We start from the raw sequence: 21728 nt of genomic DNA, 5'->3' as shown, positions 1-21728 counted from the left end.
ATTTACATGAAGAGTTGACGAACATTTTTCTTAAAAAAAACCTAAACCCCAAAACAATCTAAACAAACAAACAAACAAACAAACAAACATATTGTTGTTCATTTGGAACCAACTCATAGCCAACCCATTAATGGGTTTTCAGAGGTAGTAAATCTCAAGGGAGAAGAGTTCTCATCCTTCTCCCAAAGAGCAGCTGGTGGGATTGAACCTCAAGCCTTTGGGTTGGTAGCAAACTCTTTACTCTCTAGGTTACCAGATAGATACTATCTTTACTTTCCATCATCTTAAGTTTGTCATGGTAGTGTATAATATTATGCACACAAAGTAAATAGTATATAGTCTAGTCTAGTACTATGCAGACATTTGTGAGTGAATGAGAAGGGCTGTTGTCTTCCAATGTCATATTGTGTAAAAAAGGGGGGGATGATAGTTGGTGGGATTTGGCCCATGGGATGTTGCTGTCTTCTGGCTTCGATCCACCTCAATCCTAAATGATTTCAGGAAGCTTGCGGAGCTCTAGGTAAACCAAGAGAAGGGAAATAGAATCATGAGGATGATGGGGCAAGCAAAGAACATAAAACAGAGTCAAGGGGTTGATGCTTAGGGGCTCTGTAAGAATTTGCCCTACAGGTCTGGCCACTGTGGTCATTGTAGCCAAACAAGAAGTGATCTTTCTCATTGGGCCTTGTGCAGGGCAGGGAAGCAGAGGGCTTTGGCTGGGTCACAGTCCCTCACGGAGCTCTTGGCACAATGCACACCCAGAGTGCTTTTCTGTTCACTGTGTATGGTCTCGCAGAACCACGCACAGCTCTAGCCCCTTCTGGATACCAAGTGTCAACATGCTAGGGCTTGGACTACACTGGAGATTCCTCATCAGACTTGGCCTTAGCCATCAGACAGCTCTGAGGACAGAATGCTCAGAGCTGACAGCCCTTGCTCACTGCAGAGAAGTGGAGTTTGCAGTACAGTCTGAGAAGAGGTTCAGGAAGGCCAGCAGCTGGGGTGCAGGAGAACCAGCACTGGCCAGAGACCGAGGTCACTTACCCCTCTGGCAAGGTTCCTCCACCTGCAAGTTATGACAATACATGTGCCCTATCTCGTGGGGTATTGAGAGAATCGCTGTGAATACATTTTGTTTGGGAGTGTAACATATGTGTGGAATGTGATTTTTCTTGTTACTATTAACAGAAAATGCAAATCTTCCCGTGGTCACTTGGAACCCAAACCAATCCCCTGCCCTTTCTAAGTTTCCTTTTGTGTTGAAGCAATCTGGCAGCAGGAAGGATGAGTCAGGAAGGCACAAGGGTTGTTGAGGAGGAGAGGCATGGAAGCCCACTGAGTCCTTCACACTCCTGTCTCCCCAAACATTGACCACCGTTTCACACCTCGGAAGGGCCTGGGCACAACCCTCACGTGTTTCTTCAAACATGCTGTCTGAATAACTGCCCAGTGGAGGAGTGTGGGCCCAGTGTGAGGGCTGAGGGGATGTGTGCAGCCTGCTTTCAGTATCAGGAAAATAATTTCCGACAGGACTCCCAGTGGAGTAAAATATTGGCCAGGCTGTTGAAACCCCGCGCGTTTGCTCTGAAACATTGCTCTGCTGAAAACAGGCCCATTCCGACCACTCTGCGGAAGCCTCCGTAATAAAAATAAAACACCAGCTAGCTGATTTGTCCTGTCTCATAACAGAGTCGTAAAGGGTTCATACCTGAGTTGCTTATGAAAAGTTAATGGTTAGTCAATTCTGGAACAGACATATTTCTAGCCTAAGCTGTTTTCTGTGTCAAAACCTAAGTGTTGAGGAAAATACATTCGCCTGCAGTCTTGCTGGTAGTGGGACAGCACTGTGAAAGGCAGCTAGGGCGCTGGAGAGGACGAGCCGGAAGACTTGAAAACTCAAGGTTTCATTTGTTGATTCCAGAGCAAACTCCATCCCAAAAGAAAAATGAGATCTATTTGTTGTGGTGCTCAGGACCTGACGGCATGTCCCCCGCACATGGACCTCCTGAGCCTTTGTACCCAGGACTTTCCTCCCTGAGGGCCCTGAAAACCCCCACCTCCACCCCAGCCTTGCTCTTGTAGCTGTCTTGATGAGGAAGAGTTGCTGGCTTCATGGGCCTCAGGCTGAGAAGGCTAGTGTTTCAAGGGTTGGTCCCTCTGTCCCCACTGCTGTGAGGTTACTCCTGTGGACATTACAATGCAGCAAGAGCAGGGGACTACAGGGGAAGTGTTGGATCCCATCCCATAGGGATTTTTCCCCCATTCCCCAATGGCTCTGGTGGTCTAGTTGAAAGAATCTGCGCTGTACTCTTAAAAGAATGAGGTTTGAATCCACCAGCAGCTCCACTGGAGAAGATGGGCAATCTCCTTCTGTGTAATTTGTTGTTATGTGCCGTTGAGTCACCTGTGATCCATAGTGACCCTATGCACAGCAGAACTCTGTCCTGTCCTGAGCCAGTCTCACTAACTCTGAAACACCAGCCCCCATTGTCCCAGTCACTGTACCAACCCATCTCATCCTGGGTCTTCCTCTCCTGTACTGTCCCTCCATCCTTCCAAGCATGAGGTTCTTCTCCAAGGATTGGTTCCTTCTGGCCATGTGCCCAAAGTATTGAGATAATGCTTCAAAATCCTAGCCTCCAAGGAGAGGGTGAACCCTCTAAGACAGACCTATTTGTTTTTTTGGCAGTCCATGTATATTCAAGACTCTTCTCCAGCACCACAACTCAAAGGCATTGATTCTTCTTCTGTCATCTTTAGTCATTGTCCAGCTCTCTGATGCATAGTAAGTAATTGCAAAAACCATGGCCTGGATTAGGCGCACCTTAGTCTCTAGACTGACACTGTTGCTTTTTAGCACTCTGGAGAGGTCCCTGACAGCAGATTTTCCCAAAGCAATTAGTTTTTTTTAAATTTCCTGGCTGCTGGTGTAAGAGTGTTGTTTGCTGAGCTGAGCAAACTATAATTGTTAACAATCTCAATCTCTTCTCCATCTATCATGGTGCTGCCAATTGGCCGAGTGGTGAGAATCTTTGTTTTCTTGATGTTAAGCTTCAATTCCTATTGAAGACTATAGTCCTTGACCTTTTGCAGCAAGTGCTTCGGGTCTTCTTTAGTTTCAGCAAGCAAGGCTGTGTCATTTGCATAATGTAGTTTGTTGATAAGTCTTCCTCCAATCCTGATGCCACATTTCTCTTCATAAATCCCTGTTTCCCGAATGATCTGTTCTGCATATAGATTGAAAAGGTATGGGAACAAGATGCCTCTCTGGTAACCCACCGGTCTGATAATAGCTACAAGTCGGTTCCGACTTGACAGCACACACCACCACCAATGTGGTTTTTGGTTTTTAGAGCTTTTTGGATTTTTTCCCCCCAAGGAGTGAAGCAGAGTTCTCCTATTTTTTAAATAATAATGGAATCAATCCACGCATGGTGCAAATGGTGGATGCATTTGGCTGATTGCCTAAAAGTTGGAGGTTCAAGTCTACTTAGAGTTGCCTTGGAAGAAAGGCCTAATAATCTACTTCAAACAAAATCACCTATTGCAAATCCTGTGAGGTCCAGCTCTGCTCTGACATGCGTGGGCAACCAGGAGTCAGAATTGATATGGCAGCAAGTGGACTGACTCGTTGATTCTAACAAGAAAAAATCACAGCCCCACATCTGTCACACTCTTCATGTTCCACAGATGCCGCAGACCAACTGCACACTTTTCTGTGAGCCCCCCACCGCGGTACTAACACGAGCTTTCTTATAGTTGATATGTATCATCAAGTATGACTTGACCCATAACAACTCCCAGCGGGTTTTCAGAGGAAGAAATTGCACAGGAGACTGCAGATACTTCTCCTGTGGAGCAGGTGGTGGATTCGAACCACATGTCTTTATGTTGTCAGCACAACTCCTTACAACTAGGCCACCAGAGCTCCCTCATACCAGCTCTAGTATGCAGGTATTTACTATGTGTCAGGAAACTTTACATATATTGTTTTGTTTAATCCTAAAAGAAACAAACCAACCAATCAACCAAGCCAAGCCTGACAACCACAAAATAAAACAAAACAACAAACATGCACAAGGAACTAGAGCTCTCCTTCAACCTCTGTCGGGAGGGTGACCTCTCACCACCTGCATTGTCAAGACCATGGTCCCAGCCATTGTCCTTCTGGGTGATGGAAGTGACTTGAACATTTGCCCTGCAGCCTCCTCTCCACACAGTAGCCCGAATGGCCCCTTTACAGCACATTCCAGATCACTCCTCCCAGAGCTGCAGCCCAGTCCATGTGGACCCCATGTGCATGACCCACGCTGTCCCTCTGCCCATCTTGTTCCACTCCAGCGTGTGGACTCTCCATTTGGCTCTGTCACGTCAGGTGTGTGCTCAGCCCTGGAACCCTCCACTTTCTGCTCTTCCTCTTCAAAGGCTGGTTGTGTGGTTCTCCCTCTCCTTCTAAGATTACTGCAATATCATCTCTACTTTCCATGTCCTTTCCCCCAGCCCTCCCACCTTACTTCCTTGTTTTATGTGTCTTCATGGCACTTACCACCAGTTGCCTATCACCTATTTTTCTGTCTTTAACTTGGTGAGCTCCTGTCTCTTCTGTTAGAATACAAACCTAGCTGGGCAGGGATCCATGTCTGCTGTGTTCACTGCTGTGTCTCCTGTGACCAGCTCACAGTGCTCAGTAAACGTGTGCTGAACAGACTGCACACGGCATTGAGTGAAACTCTCTATGCGGACTGCCTTCTGGTCCTGCCTGGTTCTTCTGGTTTGGTAACCAAGGTGCTTACCTTCTGCCTTCCCATCCACCAAAACTCTGCTAAAGTCTCACAGGGTCAACATGCAGTGGTGGATAGGAAAGGCAAAGGCCCAGTCTCAGGTCTTCTGACTTCCTCTGTACGGTGGCCTTTAGGGTGGGACGGGGACTGAGACCCTTAGCCATTCCTCAAGCTAAGACTCACCAAATGGCCAAGAGAAGGCTCACGCCTGAGCAGCAGGCGGAGGATGGAAGGACCCAGTCATTCACTCCCAGACTTGTCTGACGACATGTTGTGTGCCCCTTACAAAGTCATTTAACCTCTCCATCTCTTTTGCTCTCTTCTGCTGAGTGCAGGCCTGGGTACCCCAGGGAGGAGAGGTATAACTCTCAGGTAATCACTTAGGTGTTAAGGGATGTGCTTAGGTGCTTCAAGGACACGAAAGGTGGGGGGAAGGGCTGCGGGCTGTGGCACAGCCCTTCCCTGAGCACCTAACTCATTACTAGCCTGTGACTTGGGCTCTGGAGAGAACCTGACTTTGTAATAAATAAAATAATGTCTCTGGGCTAAAACAATAGGCATCATATAATTATAGAACAAAATGTATATTGTTTTCTGGAACATGAATACTGGCTACAGAAATCAAATTTATCTCATTGCATGTGAGAAAATTACTTTAAAAATTGATTTATAAGGAGCTACATAAAACTAAACGTGTAATCCCTCCTCTTGCGAATGTTCTTTGAGATACGTCTGAATGCTGCTATCAGTGCTTGATTGCATCTCTGTAATTGTCTTTTTATGGATGGCTTCCCCCCCTTCCTTTCTATGACGCATAAAAAAGTATTAGCAAAATCAAGGCTCCTTCCAGAAATAAACAGATGCCAGATTAGGCCATTCTTTGTATCGATGCACGTTCATTTTTGGGAAAGAGACAATTTTACTTAAAGACATGGTATTTTACTTTTAAAAAACTGTTTTCTAAGTATCTGCCTTTAAAAAAGAAAGCAATTAAATGGGACTTAAGTATTAAACAATATTTAAGCAGAGGGGAGAATGGGAGATGTTGTCAGAGTGATACATGGGAGTTAGGTTTGAGTAATATAAAAATGAGCCACGAAAGCCAAATATTTAGAGATGAAATGTTAAACATAAGGACTCCAGACTGATTTCTGAGTTTACGCTAATGATGCTATTAATATGACAAGTTAAAATTCCTCTGAGACATGGAACTGTCCTAACTCTGCTTTCCCCTGGAGAGCTGCCTTTGAGGAGGAGGATAGGGAGGAGGGAGAGGAGAGAGGAGGTCTCCCCTCCTGCACCATCTGGCTCCCAGCTATCTCTTGTTCCAACATCCTACAGACACTTGAGAACAGTGGACCCCACATTGAACAATATGTGGTGCCTCGGTGATGGTCAGTCCTCGGGTGTCCACATTCCCCTGAGCACGCGTACTCATCACCCAGACCCAAGGCCAGGCCGCCTACATACCTACTGTGGTGAGTACACGGGTGGCACGGACTCACATGGGCATGCACAGACATTCGTCTGGACACATATGGTAAATGCAGGCATAGCAGGCAGACAGACACATGCACATGTACAGCGATGCCTCGATCCCAGCTCTCTGTAGCTGTCCACATAGCTCTCTTGCCTGTCTCTCCCTGTTAACCCCACTGCAAAGACCTGCAGAATCAGTCTTCTTTCTCAGAGTCCTCTGATAAATCTGGAACTTGAGGAAATCCGTAAGGAGCTGACTGAGGCCCAGGGTCAGGTCGTTATGGATAAGCATGCTTAGCACAATCAACCAGAGTGGGTGCGTCTGCTCACTCTTTCCCAGGCTCCAGAGAGCCAGTCAGAGACATGAGACAGGAGACAGGGAGTGCTCCTGGCTTTCTCACAACTTCCAGGAGCCTGTGGTTGACCCGGGTGTCCGGTGGCTCATGTAGTCAGTCTGCCCTATGACTGGGTGCGACAGGGAGTCACCTTCATCTTTTGCAGGGCTTTTAGTGCTCTCCCTGGACCCTGAAAGCATGAATTCCCAGGTTGAGGCCCTCAACAGGGTCACCAGTTTCAGGGCCATCTAGGCAGCCAGGACAGCCAACTGGCATTCATGCTGTCCTTGAGAGACTTCAGGGGAAACTTGGTTAAGCTTCCTTCCACAGCTCATTTCAGGGACCAAGAAGGCATGTAATGAGGAATTTCCTCCTTCTACAGATCATTTGGGAAGCTGGGCTTTATGAGGAGGAATGTGGCATTAGGACTGGAGGAAGACTCATCAACAAGCAATATTACACAGATGACACAATCTTGCTTGCTGAAACTGAGGACTACCTGAAGCGCTTGCTACAGAAGGTCAAGGACTGTAGTCTTCAATAGGGATTGAAGCTCAACATCAAGAAGACAAAGATTCTCGCCACTGGGCCAACTGGCAGCACCATGGTAGATGAAGAAGAGATTAAAGTTGTTAATAATTACAGCTTGCTCAGCTCCACAATCAACACTTTTGGCACCAGCAACCAGGAAATCAAAAGATGAATTGCACTGGGAAAATCTGCTGTCAAGGACCTCTCCAGAGTTCTGAGAAGCAACAATATCAGTCTAGAGACTAAAGTGCACCTGATCTGGGCCATGGTCTTTGCAATTACTTGCTATGCATCAGAGAGCTGGACAATGACTACAGATGACTAAAGAATCAACGTCTTTGAGTTGTGGTATTGGAGAAGAGTCTTCAACATACCATGGACTTCCAAGAAAACAAATAGGTCTGTCTTAGAGAGGGTGAAACCAAATTTCTCCTTGGAGAGTAGGATTTTGAAGCTCTGTCTCATATAATTTGGACACATGGCCAGGAGAGACCAGCCTTCGGAGAAGGACATCGATCCCGGATGAGATGGATTGATACAGTGATTGTGGCAATGGGGGTTGGTATGCTGGAGTCAGTGAGACTGGGTCAGGAGAGGGCACGCTTCAGAGCTGTTGGACCTAGGATCTCTAAGAGTCGCAGGTGACTTGATGGCACATGACAATAACAATAGAGGAGGGGAAGCAATCTCTTTAGAAGATCTGGCTATTTGCATCAAAATGGAAACATGTCCCTCTTTGATGTGGTGACTTTACTTCTAAGAACGTAAGTCCGGCTCACATTCATGTGCAGAGGTGTGTCTAAGGATGTATACTTCATGTTGTCTGCAGGAGATAAAGCAGAAAAGAGGCCAAATGGGCATTCTGACAGGGCAGGAAGGGCATGAGGCTTGCGTGCTCAGGGATTACTGGGGGACTGCAGGTCTCCTGTAACTCCCTCCAGCTTGCTGCAGGGCAGATCATTCCTGGGAAGGGGAGTCTTGAATCCATGGTGGTCCCAGCACTGACCAGCTTCCTTCATTGGCATCTGGGGGAGGCAACAAGCCTTTGCTCTGGATCTGGTCTAGAAGCTGAATCAGAACCTTCTGAGCCCCCTGGACTTTTGAGGTGGGGCTGCAGATGGTCAGTGAGCACAAGTTAAGCCTTGAAGCCAGAAGCAAGATGGGTGAGCGGTGTACCCAAGGCCACTGAGAAAGAAAAGGCCAGAGCTGCGCCTTTGGGGGCAGAGTCAGTCCCACAATATCCACAGGTTGGTGTATGATGGGCCCAGAGCCCCATCTCTCAGAAGAGTTCTTGTCCACACTCACAACCATTTAAATTCATCCAAAGAACAAACAATGGGATGTGCAAATGCAACCAGGGTTTTCAATACAAGCTGGAGAGAATTGGCCATAGCTTTTGAGTGCTTCAAGTAGAATGTTTTCCAAGATTTTAAAACAAAATGTACCCAAGCGTTTAATGAGATTATTTTAATGCAGAACCTAAAACCACTGTCTATCGTGTTGCAAACAGCTCTCCATGCTAATCAAACGCCTCTCATCTTTTTACAATGGATTCATGACCGGTTCATATAAAGACAATAAAAATTAAATGAGTCATGAGCTCTTAAATCATTTTCTTTTGGTCTTTTTAATAACTCACTTTTAAAGAAGAGCTGGCTGAGAGCATATGCTTCATTAGAATTATTTGTTCCTGGTTTTACACCATTTAGGCATGAGGAAAAAAGTGAACCTTTTAACACATCCTTCAAACACTGCCACAAATACTTTCTTCTAATGGGTTTTGTTTTTCTGCTTTTATCACTGTACTCCGCCTGCCGACATTTGAAAGTCTCAAATAGCGAGACTGGGGAGAAAAAAAACACACACACACAAAACCCAGACCAAAAATCCCAACAACAACAACAACAAAACCCCAAACAAAAAAAACAGTGACTCTTTCAAGTCATTTGAAATATACTGGGTTTGTTGCTGGCCTTTAAAAAAATGAATACAATAGGAAAATATTTCCTCTCCCTGAGAATATCTTGGCCAAACAATTCCATGTGCTTTTGAGAGCTTTCTGCGCCCCTCCTTAGAGGGGAGAGTGGCCAGAAGCTAATGAGAAATGCAGCGCCAAGCTAGAGTGAGTGGCAGGAGGAGGCAGGCAGAGAGAGAGGCTGTGGCGATGCTGTGTGACTAGCTCAGTCACTGGCAGGGCCACCCAGGGTGTCCAAGTCACAGGAACAAAAAAAGTGTCCACAGAGCTCAGGTGGGGGCTCAAAGGCTGGCTCTAGGTTTTGGGAAAGCTTGTGGACCCCTCTGGGTTTCCTAGCTCCCCCTGCCTCTTGGAGGTGTAGTAAGTAAGTGGGATGACACACAGACCAGCTCTGGGCCTGGGACAGTGTACCTGGGACTGGATTCACGGTAAAAGCAACAACGCTGGCAATCTTCACACAGGGTGCCATATTCTGTGACTTTCTGATGTCCTCTTCCTACTTTTCCTTCCCTTTCTTCTGGGGAGATATCCTGTCCCTCAGGGTCATTAATGGGCAGTGAGGTAGACAGATATGAGGTAACACTGTACAGGTAAAGAATGGCATTCAGGGCAGCTGTGGGAAGGTCACTCAACTCTACCCTTGGATTTGAGAACTGGGTTGCTGGGCTGGAAAGAGTTTGCTCTTTGAGTTTCTATTGAAGGGACCATGATGAGACTGAGCCCCCGACACTGAGTCTGGAGGCAAAGGTAGGGTAGGAGTGGGTAGGTTTGTATTTGAGAAAGAGCTTCACCCTCAGACTGAAGCCTAAAGGAAACAGGGGTTGTAGGAATGACCCCATTTGTCAGGACAAACTGAGGGTGGATATGCTCAGTCCAGGTGGAAAGTGATGGTGATTGGGGGTGGGGGTCAGCAGGAGAGGGGCTCAGAGGTACTCTATGGTTTCTGTGCAGGACTCAAGACAAGATCAGATCCCTGTTCCAAAGTGCCCTATCCCAGCACGCTATGACTGTGGGGATGAGAGAGCCCTCTCTTGCATGGACACCTGGAGTGACAGCCTATTGCTGACTCCTGAGATTGCTCCAGGGTTCAGGAGTTCTTCTGACTGTGGCCCCTGAGTGTGTCAGGCACTCCTGCCCCTTCACCATGCAGCCCTGTGCTGTATCTACACAGAGCAGGCCCCACAGGCAGGGTGGTTTGGTGTGTGGTGGGAGCACTGGTTCTTTGTGCCGCTCTGTCTGCCTGCAGTGGGAGAAGTGCTGGACTCCTGGTCAGAACACAGCACAGACTTGCAGCCCTGGACAGCGTCCTTCCGCTCCTGCCCTGGCCCAAGACCAGCAAGCGGGGCTCAGAGTACTGTTGGCGGACACATCTCACTTCCGGGAGGAGGTTCAATGGTGGTAGATGCTTGAGGGTTGAGGAGAAGGCTGTAGGACCAGGGCTGAAGCACACCCAGCTCCGGAGCTGCTTCAGTAGAGAAGCTGACAGCTAGCCAGGAAGCAAACCAATTCCAGGGTGTACTCTGTTCGCTCTGGGGCATGTGAATGTGAACAGATACTATTGATTTCTCATCAAGCAAACAGAAGGAGGCATCATAACACAGAGGCTCATTTCTGGGAGGAGTTGCCACTTCTGCCCTAAACTGTCTCTGCTGGGGAGCATCTGACTCTGACCACTTTGCACTCTGGGCCCAGGCACTGATGTGAGGCTTTGCTCTCCCCAGTGTGGGTAAAGCAGGTTATTGTGTCTCAGACAAGCTAGGCTGAGGTGGTGGTGCTGTGATGTGCCATCAAGGTAACCACAACTCATAGCAACCCTATGAACGAGCCTGTCCTCTCCTGTGCCAACCTCATCATCTCTTGAACACACTGACAGTCATTGTGTCAATCCATCCTATCCACTTTTCCATGTATGATGTTCTTTTCCCCCCAAGGATTGGCCCCTCCCAGCAACATGCTCAAAGTATGTGAGTTGAAGTTTCAACATTCTTGCTTCTAAGGAGTGCCCTGGATGCACTTTCTTCAAGACACACTTGTTTGTTCTTTTGGCAGTCCATGGGATATTCAGTTCTCTTCTCCAACACCACAAGTGAAAGGCACTGACTCTTCTCTGTCATGCTTACTCATTGTCAAATTTCAGATGGCTAGCAAATAAGTGATAAGGCCATGGCTTAGATCAGGTGTATCTTAGTCGTTATCTGCGACCACTATTCTTTAGCACTTTGGACAGAATATTTTTCCAATGCAACGCATCTTTTAAATCCTTGACTGCAGCTACCATGGGTGTGAATTGTGAATCTAGGTAAGAGGAAATCATTGAAAACATCAATCTTTTCTTCATCTCTCATGATGTTGCCTATTGGTCCAGTGGTGAGGATTTTTGTTTTCTTGATGTTGAGATAGAATACATATTCAAGGCTGTAGTCCTTGGTCTTCTACAAGTACTTCAAATCTTCCTGACTTTCAGCAAGGAAGATTATGTCATCTGAATACTGCAGGTTGGTGATAAGTCTTCTGGTCCTGATGACACATTCTTCTTTATATAGATCAGCTTCTCTAATGATTCGCTAACCATACAGATTGAACAGGTCTAGAGAAAGGACACAGCCCCAATGCCCACTTTTCTTTTAGCTGTGCATTTTAAACCATGCCACTATTCTCTTGCTCTGGGACAGCAGCTTCTTGGTCTAGGTAGAGGTTTTGCATGAGCACAATTAAGAGTTCTGAGAATCCCTTTCTTCTCCATTTTGGCCATCATGTGCCAACAGCCTGGGGTGAGGCAGAAACATTTAGGAGTTCCCAGTTTGGTGTATGTCATCTTGGGGTGAAGTGGTTTGGAAATCCTTAGGAGCAACATAGGGCCGGGTCAGACTTCCTGGCAGTTTAAGAAGGTCCTGGGAACTGAATTACAACCCTGGGGAGGGTGCCTCACGGTAACCACGGGCAGCTTAGAGCACTGCTGAGCTTTCAGTGAGCCATCTGGGAACGAGGGAACAAGACTCTAAGAGGCCCAGCAGGGCTCACCTCATTGTGAGGCCCTATTTTATTTGGGGACTACTGGTCCTCCTTGAAGGAGGCTTGGTGCTGTGGTACATTATGTACTGCACTGCTAACTGAAAGGTCAGTGGTTTGAATCCACCAGCGTCTCTGCAGGAGGAAGATGGGAATCTCTTCTTATAGATATTTACAGCCTTAGAAACTCAATAGGGGGTTGCCGTGAGCTGGAATTTCTTCAGTGGCAGTAGGTGGTCCAGCCCTCTTTTGGTACATTTTTCATCTTTGACAGGAAGGGGCTTGGAGCTCCTGCAGGACACATGTCTGCCCTGATGAACAACCCATGGCTCCTCATTGTTTATAAAAGAATGACCAAGATCCTTAGTTGGCATTCAAGACCCCTCATATTCAGGCCCCAACCTATCCCTCCAACTTCCCTTCCCTCCTGGTTATCAAGTATCTCTGTTCTGTAAGATCTGCTCCTTCCTGGGGAATCTGCTGCTTCCTTTGAATACAGACCTGGTGCACTACGTATAATTATTCTCTTTGCGGCTCCCTTGCCTCCAGCTTGGGCGGGTTTGCGCCTCACTGGCACTTAGCAAAATGCATCCACAGGCCGAATTCCCTGTGTGTGCCATCTGGACAAGCTCCCACATGACTGGGTGACTCATAAATGCTTCTGACAGCGACATTTGTGGGCTGTGGAACCCGAGTGGCTCCTTCTCACGTGGCTCCAGGCTAGAAGGGGTACATTTACTTTCTGATCAAATATTATTCTGACGCTCAAGGCATCCTTGATGTTTGCAAGTCAGAAAAGTTTAATTACATGTGTCATTAGCATGGCATTCTGTAATAGCTCTATGACTGAATTCATTAACAGAATTCTTAACAGATAAGACAAGACAAATTAATATTTTGTTGCCCATGAAAGCTTCTCATTAAGAGAGTAGTGAAAAAGTGATTAATATTTTGTTGCCAATCAAGATGTCTCATACAAATGACAAAGAAAGGAGGCCCACACCCCGTGATGCGTGCTAATCTCCCCGCCTTGGGTTTTGTAGGCTGATCCGCTTCCCTGTTCACGGCAGTATTTCAGTGCCAGTTGCTAATCACAGAGCTGGTGGTGCCATTTCATCTCTGACGACTCTCCTGGGGGATGGTTTTCAGGGGAGCTGGGGTGACGGCTGAAATGCAGTAGCTGAGGGAGTCTGGGGGGCCTGGAATGCTCCCAAATCTTTCTTCCATCAGTGCCTCAGAAATGTTCTCCCCCAACCAACTCTTACTGCAGAAATGTCCCATGAATCCCACTGTTGCGGCTCCAGGCATCTCCAGTCTGGCTCCTTACTACTCCCAGAATGGGTCTGCTACTTACAAACCCTTCCTGTGTGCTAGGCACTGAGTGAAGGGCTTCATACACGTGTTCAACCTGGAAATGCCCATGCATAGTTATTGTTAGATGCCATCCAACCCAGAACTCAGAACAACCTGAGAGCAATAGACCTGAACCCTACTCTATGCTGTCCTATGAGCATGATCTCTGCTATGCTCAAGCCCATTGTTGAGATGGAATACATATTCAAGGCTGTAGTCAATGTGTCGATGAAGCTCATTGAGGGTCTTCCTCTCTTTCACTGATTCTCTGTTTTTCCCCGGATGATCTATTTTTACAAGCACTGGTCTCTCCTGACAACATGTCCAAAGTACATAAGATGAGGTTTCAACATCCTTGCCTCTCAGGAGTACATTGGTTGTAAACCCTCCATGACAGACTTGTTTGTTCCTTTGATAGTCTACAGAATATACAATACTCTTTGCCAACACCTCAATTCTTCAATCTTCTTTATTTATTATTCAATTTTCAGATGCATATGAAGCAACTGAAAATTCCATGGCTTGGATCAGTTGCACTTTAGTCTTTAAAATGATATCCTTGTCTTTTGCCCATTTTCTAATTGGGTTATCAGTCTTTTTCTTGTGGAGGCCCAGGAGTATTCTGTAAACTTTCATTATGAGGAAGACATTCAAATGGCCAACAGACACATGAAGAAATGCTCAAAATCACTGGCATTAAGAGAGCTATAAATCAAAACCACAACGAGACACTATCTCACTTCAGTAGCAGTGGCAAAGTTTAACAAGACAGCTAGTAATAACTTTTGGAGAGAATGTGGCGAGATAGGAACTCTTATATATTGTTGGTGGGATTGTAAAATGGTACAACCACTCTGAAGGAAGTTTGGACCTTCTTAAAAAAGCGGAACATAGAAATTCCATATGACCCAGCTATTCCACTGCTTGGAATATACTCCTAGAAAATGCGAACTGAGGCTCAAACAGAGACTTGTACAGCAGTGTTCATAGCAGTGATATTCACCATTGCAAGAACATATGGTACATTCACACAATGGAATACTATACAGCACAGAGGAGCAGTGATTTTGTAAATTACTACCTAACTTGGGAGGGACTGGAGAACATTATGCTGAGTGAACTCAGTCCTATAAGGACAAATATTGTATAAAACAATTATTGTAGAATGAGTATAAGGATCCAAGGGTGGGAAGAGGGTGGAACTAGAGGGGTGAGGATGGGTGGGGTGGGTTATCATAGGGTTGCACAATTTTGTGGGTGGGAGTGCTGAAGAAAATGGAAAGATCTGGTGTGAAAAAAAATGCGTTCAAACTCTGTAAATAAACCAGGATAAAATTTTTTTAAAAAATTTTATCCTTGCTCTTTAGTACTTTAAAGAAGTCCTTGAAAGTAGGCTTCCCTAATGCAATATGCCTTTTGATTTATTGGTGGCTGCTGCTACATGGGTGTTGATTGTAGATGCAAGAAAATTAAATCTTTGACAACATCACTCTCTTCTCCATTTATTATACTGCTGCATATTGGTCCAGCAGTGAGGATTTTGTTTTCTGTGCATAGAAGGTCATATTGTCTTCATTTCCCACAAACTCAGAGAGCTTGAGAAGCTTGTACCAGGCTGCTTTGTTCTTACTGGAGGAGACTGGTCACTCTCTCTCTGGATAAATCCACACTGACAGGGACATCCCCAGATTGTAGGCAATAGGGCTACTCTGGGTCACATCTGATGAGGGAAACACTGGGGGCTGCAAGGTGCTGAGGACACTGCTTCGCAGCACCAGTACAATAGTGATGATGATGAAAGTAAAACTAATAATATTGTAACGACAGTTAGCATTTATGGGACGCTATATGCTAAGTTGTGGTGCTTCAGAAGAATACTGAACATATCATGGACTTCCGAAAGAACAAACAGGTTTTTCCTGTAGAGGGTGAAACCAAGCTGCTTCTTGGAGGCAAGGATTTTGAAGCTCCATCTCACATACTTTGGACATGTGGCCAGGAGGGGCCATTGTCTGGAGAAAGTTATAATGCTTGGAAGGGTAGAAGGACAGACAACACAGGAGAGGGAGACCCCAGATTAGATGGATTGACTCAGTAACTGGGATATTAGGGATAGGCGTGTTGGAGACAGTAAGATCGGCTCAGGATAGGATGGGGTCAGAACTATTGTATGTAGGGTTGCTATAAGTCACAGGTGATTTGATGGCACATAACAACAACAACATATGTTAATAATGTTACATGCATCTTCCCATTTAATCTTCTCTAATAGCAGGCCTCTGAAAACCCTATATACAACAGAACACATGTAGATAACAGAAAGGGCAACTGAGGTTGAGCTTTCAGGTATGGAAATACAAAGGAAGAGGAACAGTTGTAAGCAGACACTAGTGATTGGGACATGGAATGTGAGAACCATGGATGTAGGAACATTAGATATTTTTAAGGAAGAAATGGAATGCATAAATATTGACATACTAGGCATTGGGGAGATAAGATGGGTCGTTTTGAGTCAGATGATCATATGATGTATTACTCTGGAGTTGAAAAGGTAAGGAAAAATGGAGTTGCTTTCATAGTTAAGAAAGCCACTGCTAGATCCATCTTGAAGTACAATATTGTGAGTGACAGGATAATATCCATATGCATACAAGGAAGTCAGTGAATACCACTATCATTCAGGTATATGCACCAACATCCAGAGCTAAGGAAGAGGAAATAGAAGATTTTTACCAACTTTTACAGTCGGAGATAGATCAAACATGCAATCAAGATGCACTGAAAATAATGGATGACTGGAATGCAAAAGTTGGGAACAGAGAAGAAGATTCAGTAGTTGGAAAACATGGACTCGGTGACAGAAATGGAGCTGGAGTGAGGATTATTGAATTTTGCACAATGACTTATTCATTGCAAATACGTTTTTAAAGAGACATACACGCAGGTTATATACATGGATTTCACCTGATGGTATGCATAGGAATCAGATTTATTACATCTGCAGAAAGAATCGCTAGAGAAGCTCAACATTAGCTGTGAATACTAGGCCAGGAGCTGATTGTGGAACAGACCACCAACTACTCATATGCAAGTTCAAGCTGAAGCGGAGGAAAATTAAACCAAGTCCACAGGAAACAAAATATGACTTTGAGTCTATCCCACCTGAATTTCAGAACCATCTCGGGACAGGTTTGAGGCCTTGAACACTAATGAGCAAGACCTAATGAGTTGTGGTAGGACATCAAATGTATCATCCAGGAAGAGTGCAAAAGGTCATTGCAATGAATGGGGTAATCAAGATGGGTGTGTCAGAGGCAGTGCGATTGGTACAGGACAGAGGAGAGTTTAGGGCTGTTGTACATAGGGTCACTATGAGTCGCAAGCGACACAACAGAACACAACAACAACAACAACAATAATTCTTTGATTCAGGTATTGTTATTTATCCCATTTTTTGAAAAAATTATTATTATTTTTTGTGTGTGTACTGTTGAATTGGATCTGACTGGTACAGGAGGAGATTGCCCCTTCTCCAGCAGAGCATCTGGTGGATTTGAACTGTATATCTCTGAGACTGCAATACAGTTCCTTGCCACTAGGCCACTAGAGCTCCCTTATTTATCCCATTTCATGGAAATGAGCGAGGCAACTGAGGAATGGAGAGGTAAAGTGTCCAATACAAAATCATTTAACTGGTAAAGGGACAGCACAGAGACTTAAACATGGGTCCTTTGGATCTCAAAGCCTGTGTTCTTTATTAGTAAGCTTTGCTGCTGCTGTGTACCTTTGAGTTGGAACTGACTCATAGCTGACCCTCCAGCAGGCTTTCAGAGGCAGTAAATGGTGCAGGAGGAGACTGTCTGTCTTTCTCCTGTGGAGCAGCTGGTGGATTTGAATCGTGTGCCTTTGGGTTGGCAGCGCAACTCCTTACCACTAAACCACCAGATCTATTAGTAAGCTAGTTGAGTACTTTTCGGAGGCACAGGAGGTGTGTGCATGCGCGCGTGTATGTGTGTGTGTGTGTGTGTGTGTACATGCCTGGTGTGTGCATGCACTGGGTATGCCTGTGCGCATCAGACTAGAACTCCCAGAGGCTTGTCACTGACCTGCATGTTCTTGTGGGGGTTTCAGTGAAACACCAGGCCCTGCCTACCTGTGGGCTGCTCACTTGACCACAAGCAGGGAGTGTTTCCTGGGAGGTAATGAGGGACCATTAATCTCCTGTTGCACCCACAATTACCCAAATTGCTAACCTTATTGTGAAAAGTAGAAATGCAATTGAATTGGTGCTGGAGGCATGTTAGAGGAAGGGGAAACACTCAAAGTAATTTAATTAACTGATGGCAAGTACATTAAGAGGAGTGCTGCCTCTGCCTTTATTTCTGATGTCTTTAGGAAGAGCACCAAGTAGAGCACATGGATGTTCAGACAGACACGGCGTCCCATCTGGGTTCTCAATCAATCACCACAGGCCGGACGTGCTTCAAAGCTGATGCTCTCACGTCAGTAATTTGTGCTGAGAGCTTCTGTGCACATAAACTTGTGTACCTCAATGTGCGGGGGCACACACACACACACCCACACCCACATTCATTCTCTCTCTCATTCTTTCTCAACATACCTTGACACAACACACCATACCTGCCCTACACAGCAAGCCATCCCTTTTCCCCTGTGTCTGTTTGTCTTTCTCTCTCTCTCATGCCCGCCCCCCCCACCCCACTTTACACAACTTACCCTACCACATACATATTTCAATGTAACATACCATTATCGCCACCCCTGGCCCCAGAGACAGACAGACATACACTGGCCCCAGTCTACAAATACCACCCTGTCCTTTCTTGCTGAGTCCTCAGATGAGCCCTGACTGTCTCAGACTGAGAGCACAAAAGACTTCCCACCCGAACACCCATCTGTCAATCACGCCCAGGGTGTGCTGGCACTCGGAGATATGTAGGACACAAGTTATGTCCACCTTGGTTGGAAACTGCAAGAAAACCATCCTTCCCAGTGTGGGCAGTGTAGGAGAAGGCCACCCACCATCTCTTCTCAGGTGGACCCTTCTGATGGCTCCTCTTCCCACACACCTCCCTCAGGGTCTGCAGGGCGTAGCCAGCATTAGAGTTCTGGTTCCATGTGTTCCCTGCTGGTCTCTCTCCCTACAAAACAGTCTCAGAGTTGGAAAGACCAAAGTCATGGCACTTGGCTGTTCTCCGTGGCTATCAGCCACCTTACAGCACTGTTGACTACAGTTCCTGCCTCGGCTTCACGGCCTCTGGGAATGGGGTGCTCACTGTTTCCTGTGACACTCACTCCACTGCTGGGAGTTCTGAGGACTGGAATGGTGCACCAGCCACAAAGCTCAAATTGGTCTCCTTTATGGGGTGAACCTTGGCCCTTTGTGCTAGTCCAACATGTGGGGTGGGTCACACAATCCAGGCCAGTTTCCTCTACCCTTGTCTCTTAAAGAGTCTACCAAAAACTGACCACTCCTCCCACAGCCCTTCCTTCTCAGGGCCAAGCCCCTACGGCAGACTGACACAGAGAACATGGATGTCCCCTGTTCTTCCTGGAACTGTATTCCTGTCACTGCAGCCCGAGGCTGGTCAGCCATCCGGGCAGCTCTCCACATGGGTGACATCACCTGGTCTTTTCATGTGAACTTCTGGGAAGCCACCTCACCCCTGTGCCAAACCTGGGCCAATAAATATACGTGAATTACACCACAGTCCAGTAGGAGGGAGATCTTGCTGGAGTTTTATAGTTTTAATGTTTTCATACAGATGAATTAACTGAGAATGAGTTAAGAAATTGCTCAAAGGTGGCAAGCCAGTGCCTGGAGGATCCTAGGACCCCCAATCCAGGCTGACTGGGTCTTCAGGAGAAAAGAAGTACCCCGTGCTTGTTACATCTGACTGTAGGAACCTAGCTGCTCTTTCTTCCACACAGAATCACTTATCAGCTCAAACCCTCAAAACCTAGAAAACAAGAAGCCGTCAACCTTGTCTCCTTCCACCAATCCAACTCAACAGCTCACATTCACCTTTCACAGAGAATGTCCCTTCCTTCGTGGTTAGATGTTCAGATCCTAATGGTTCCAGAATCTCCCCCATGGGAGCCTTAGGGCAATGTACCTTCCCCGGCTCTGGAGCTTCCTGCTTCCAAGGTGACTGGACCTCTCTGTTGCCTTGTGGGCCATTCCACCAGGCCACATGGCCCCCACTTGACCAGACCGTTTCTTTCCACATGCCATCCTTCTGCCCACCTCCAACCTTTGCTATCTCAGGCCCTACACAGAGGCCTCCTGCCCTGTCCCAGCCAACACACCCTTTTCTTTTTTCATCCTGGGCCTGGCTTCCAGGTGTTTGGCCACCACTCATCCTTCTCTGCACATATAGTGGATGAGGATTTCCTGATGCCTCCAGGCTGACAGCAGGCCTGAACAGCACTGAGCATGGGTGGTTACAATGCCGCCCAGTGACTCGAACTTTCTCTGATTAATATGAGAGTTTGGAATATATTCCAGGTGACTTACATTGATGTCTTCTAAGTCCAGGAAGTTCAGGGTGAGCCCGTTGCGCTTCCAGACGATTGGCGGGCGCAGGTCTCCGCGGACAGCGCAGGTCAGCACTGTGCTTAGTCCCACTGTCACTGTGGTCACCATGACCCTCTCCTCAGGGGCGAGGCGGAGCTGAACCACTTCTGTGGAGAAAAAGGAGGTGATATTCAGGGACACACCCAGAGGGCTTCAGAACTCCCCAAGTTGTTTATAACCAAAAGCACAGACTAACAAATGAAAAAGAAAAGACCCACCTTTTGCTGTTAAGTCAAGTCTTATTCACAATGGTCCTATGGGCAGAACGGGTCTGCTCCATGGGGACTCCAAAGCCCTGCTCTTCACTGAAGCAGACTGCTGCCTCTTTCCCCAAGGACAGGCTGGTGGATTCAAACCCACAGACTTTGGGGTTTGCACCAGGTGCTTCTTAACTACTGTATCACAGGACCCCTCTGTGTACAAAAGCCAGAATAAATTCACAGATATAGATGTTTTTCCTGGGAGATCAACACAGCTTATGCCAAATTCTCATGGAGTTTAGTTTGAGTCGACACAGCTCAGCCACAGGGACTGTGTGGGCTGCCAGGTCATGTGGTCGTCACACAGGGACCAGGCCAGCAAGGCCTCAGGAAGCCAGGACCATGCTAAGTGCAGTCAAGGTCTGCTGGGTGGGCCCACAGCATCTCATCCATCTGGGGGCAGTTTAAAGGTTACACTGTCTGAAGTCTGGGGGGTGAACTGGCTGACCTTTGGAGGTTCATTTCTGTCTGATAATTCTCTGAAGCTAGACTTGGGTTTCTGCTCACTGAACACTCATGAAGGCTTCTAATGTTTTTGGAATGTACTTCAGGCTGCACAAATTATTAATCCTTGCCATTTTACACTGGATAACTGGCATTAAGACTGATCATTCTTCAGGCAAATGGGAAGGGTCTGAAATATTTCCCTGCAATCACAGGCTTTTAGAAATTCTCAGGATTTATGAAAAAATTAATCAAACTCGGGCTGCTCAAATGCTGAGATGGGGCCAGGCTGGGAGAGTCACCAGCCCAGTGTGGGACTATTTCCCTCTCCCTCTCCTCCTGCCCCAAATCTGCCTATCAAGGGAGCTGAGGGCAATAGTCAGAGATGGGGTGAGCTGAGAGAGGCCAGCGAACAATGTACTGGGAGTTTTATTCTCTCCATCCCACTGTGACCTGGGGACCCGGATATGGGTGTTCCCCTAAAACCGGTGTAGAGTTGGGAGCTGAGCTTTGTGATTCAGCAGGATATTTGCCAGCTGTGGCTGTTAGCAGCACCACTGAAGGCAGTACATCTGTACCCAGTGCGCTCCTGGCAGAGAGATGGGGAGAGGGAGAAAAAGAGAGAAAGAAAGAGTGGGAGAGAAGGAAGGGAAAGGGGGAAATGAGGAAAAGAGGAGAAGGAAATGGGGAGAGACGGGGTAGGGTGAGGAGAGAAAAGGGGAGCGTGGGGAGAGCAGGGACAGAGAGGGAGGAGAGAAAGGGAAAGGGGGGAGAAAGGGGAAGGGGAGGAAGGAGAAGGGGGAGGAGAGATGAGGGGAAGAACAAGGGAGAGTGAAAGAGAAGGGGAGTGGGAGAGGAGGAGGGGAGAGGGGAGAGAGAGGATGGAAGAGGAGGGAAGATAGGAGAGAGAGGAGGAGAGAGAGGACAGAGGGGGGGGGGGTCTATGCTTGGAAAGATGGTAGA

At 46.8% G+C, this 21728-nt stretch overlaps 1 protein-coding gene across 1 annotated transcript in view; it reads right to left on the bottom strand.

Moving 5' to 3' along the window:
* The window catches only part of FSTL4 (follistatin-like 4), a 628064-nt gene that overhangs the window by 54148 nt on the left and 552188 nt on the right, over window positions 1–21728 (bottom strand). Inside the window, exon 6 of the mRNA XM_006888071.1 lies at window positions 20002–20168. Within this exon, the coding sequence (XP_006888133.1) occupies window positions 20002–20168 (167 nt within the window). The remainder of the gene's footprint in view (window positions 1–20001; window positions 20169–21728) is intronic.

The sequence above is a fragment of the Elephantulus edwardii genome, unplaced genomic scaffold (assembly GCF_000299155.1).
Source record: "Elephantulus edwardii isolate Elephantulus edwardi_28Jun2011 unplaced genomic scaffold, EleEdw1.0 scaffold00064, whole genome shotgun sequence".
In the NCBI taxonomy this organism is placed as follows: Eukaryota; Metazoa; Chordata; class Mammalia; order Macroscelidea; family Macroscelididae; genus Elephantulus; species Elephantulus edwardii.
This window is presented reverse-complemented; position numbering and strand designations above follow the sequence as displayed.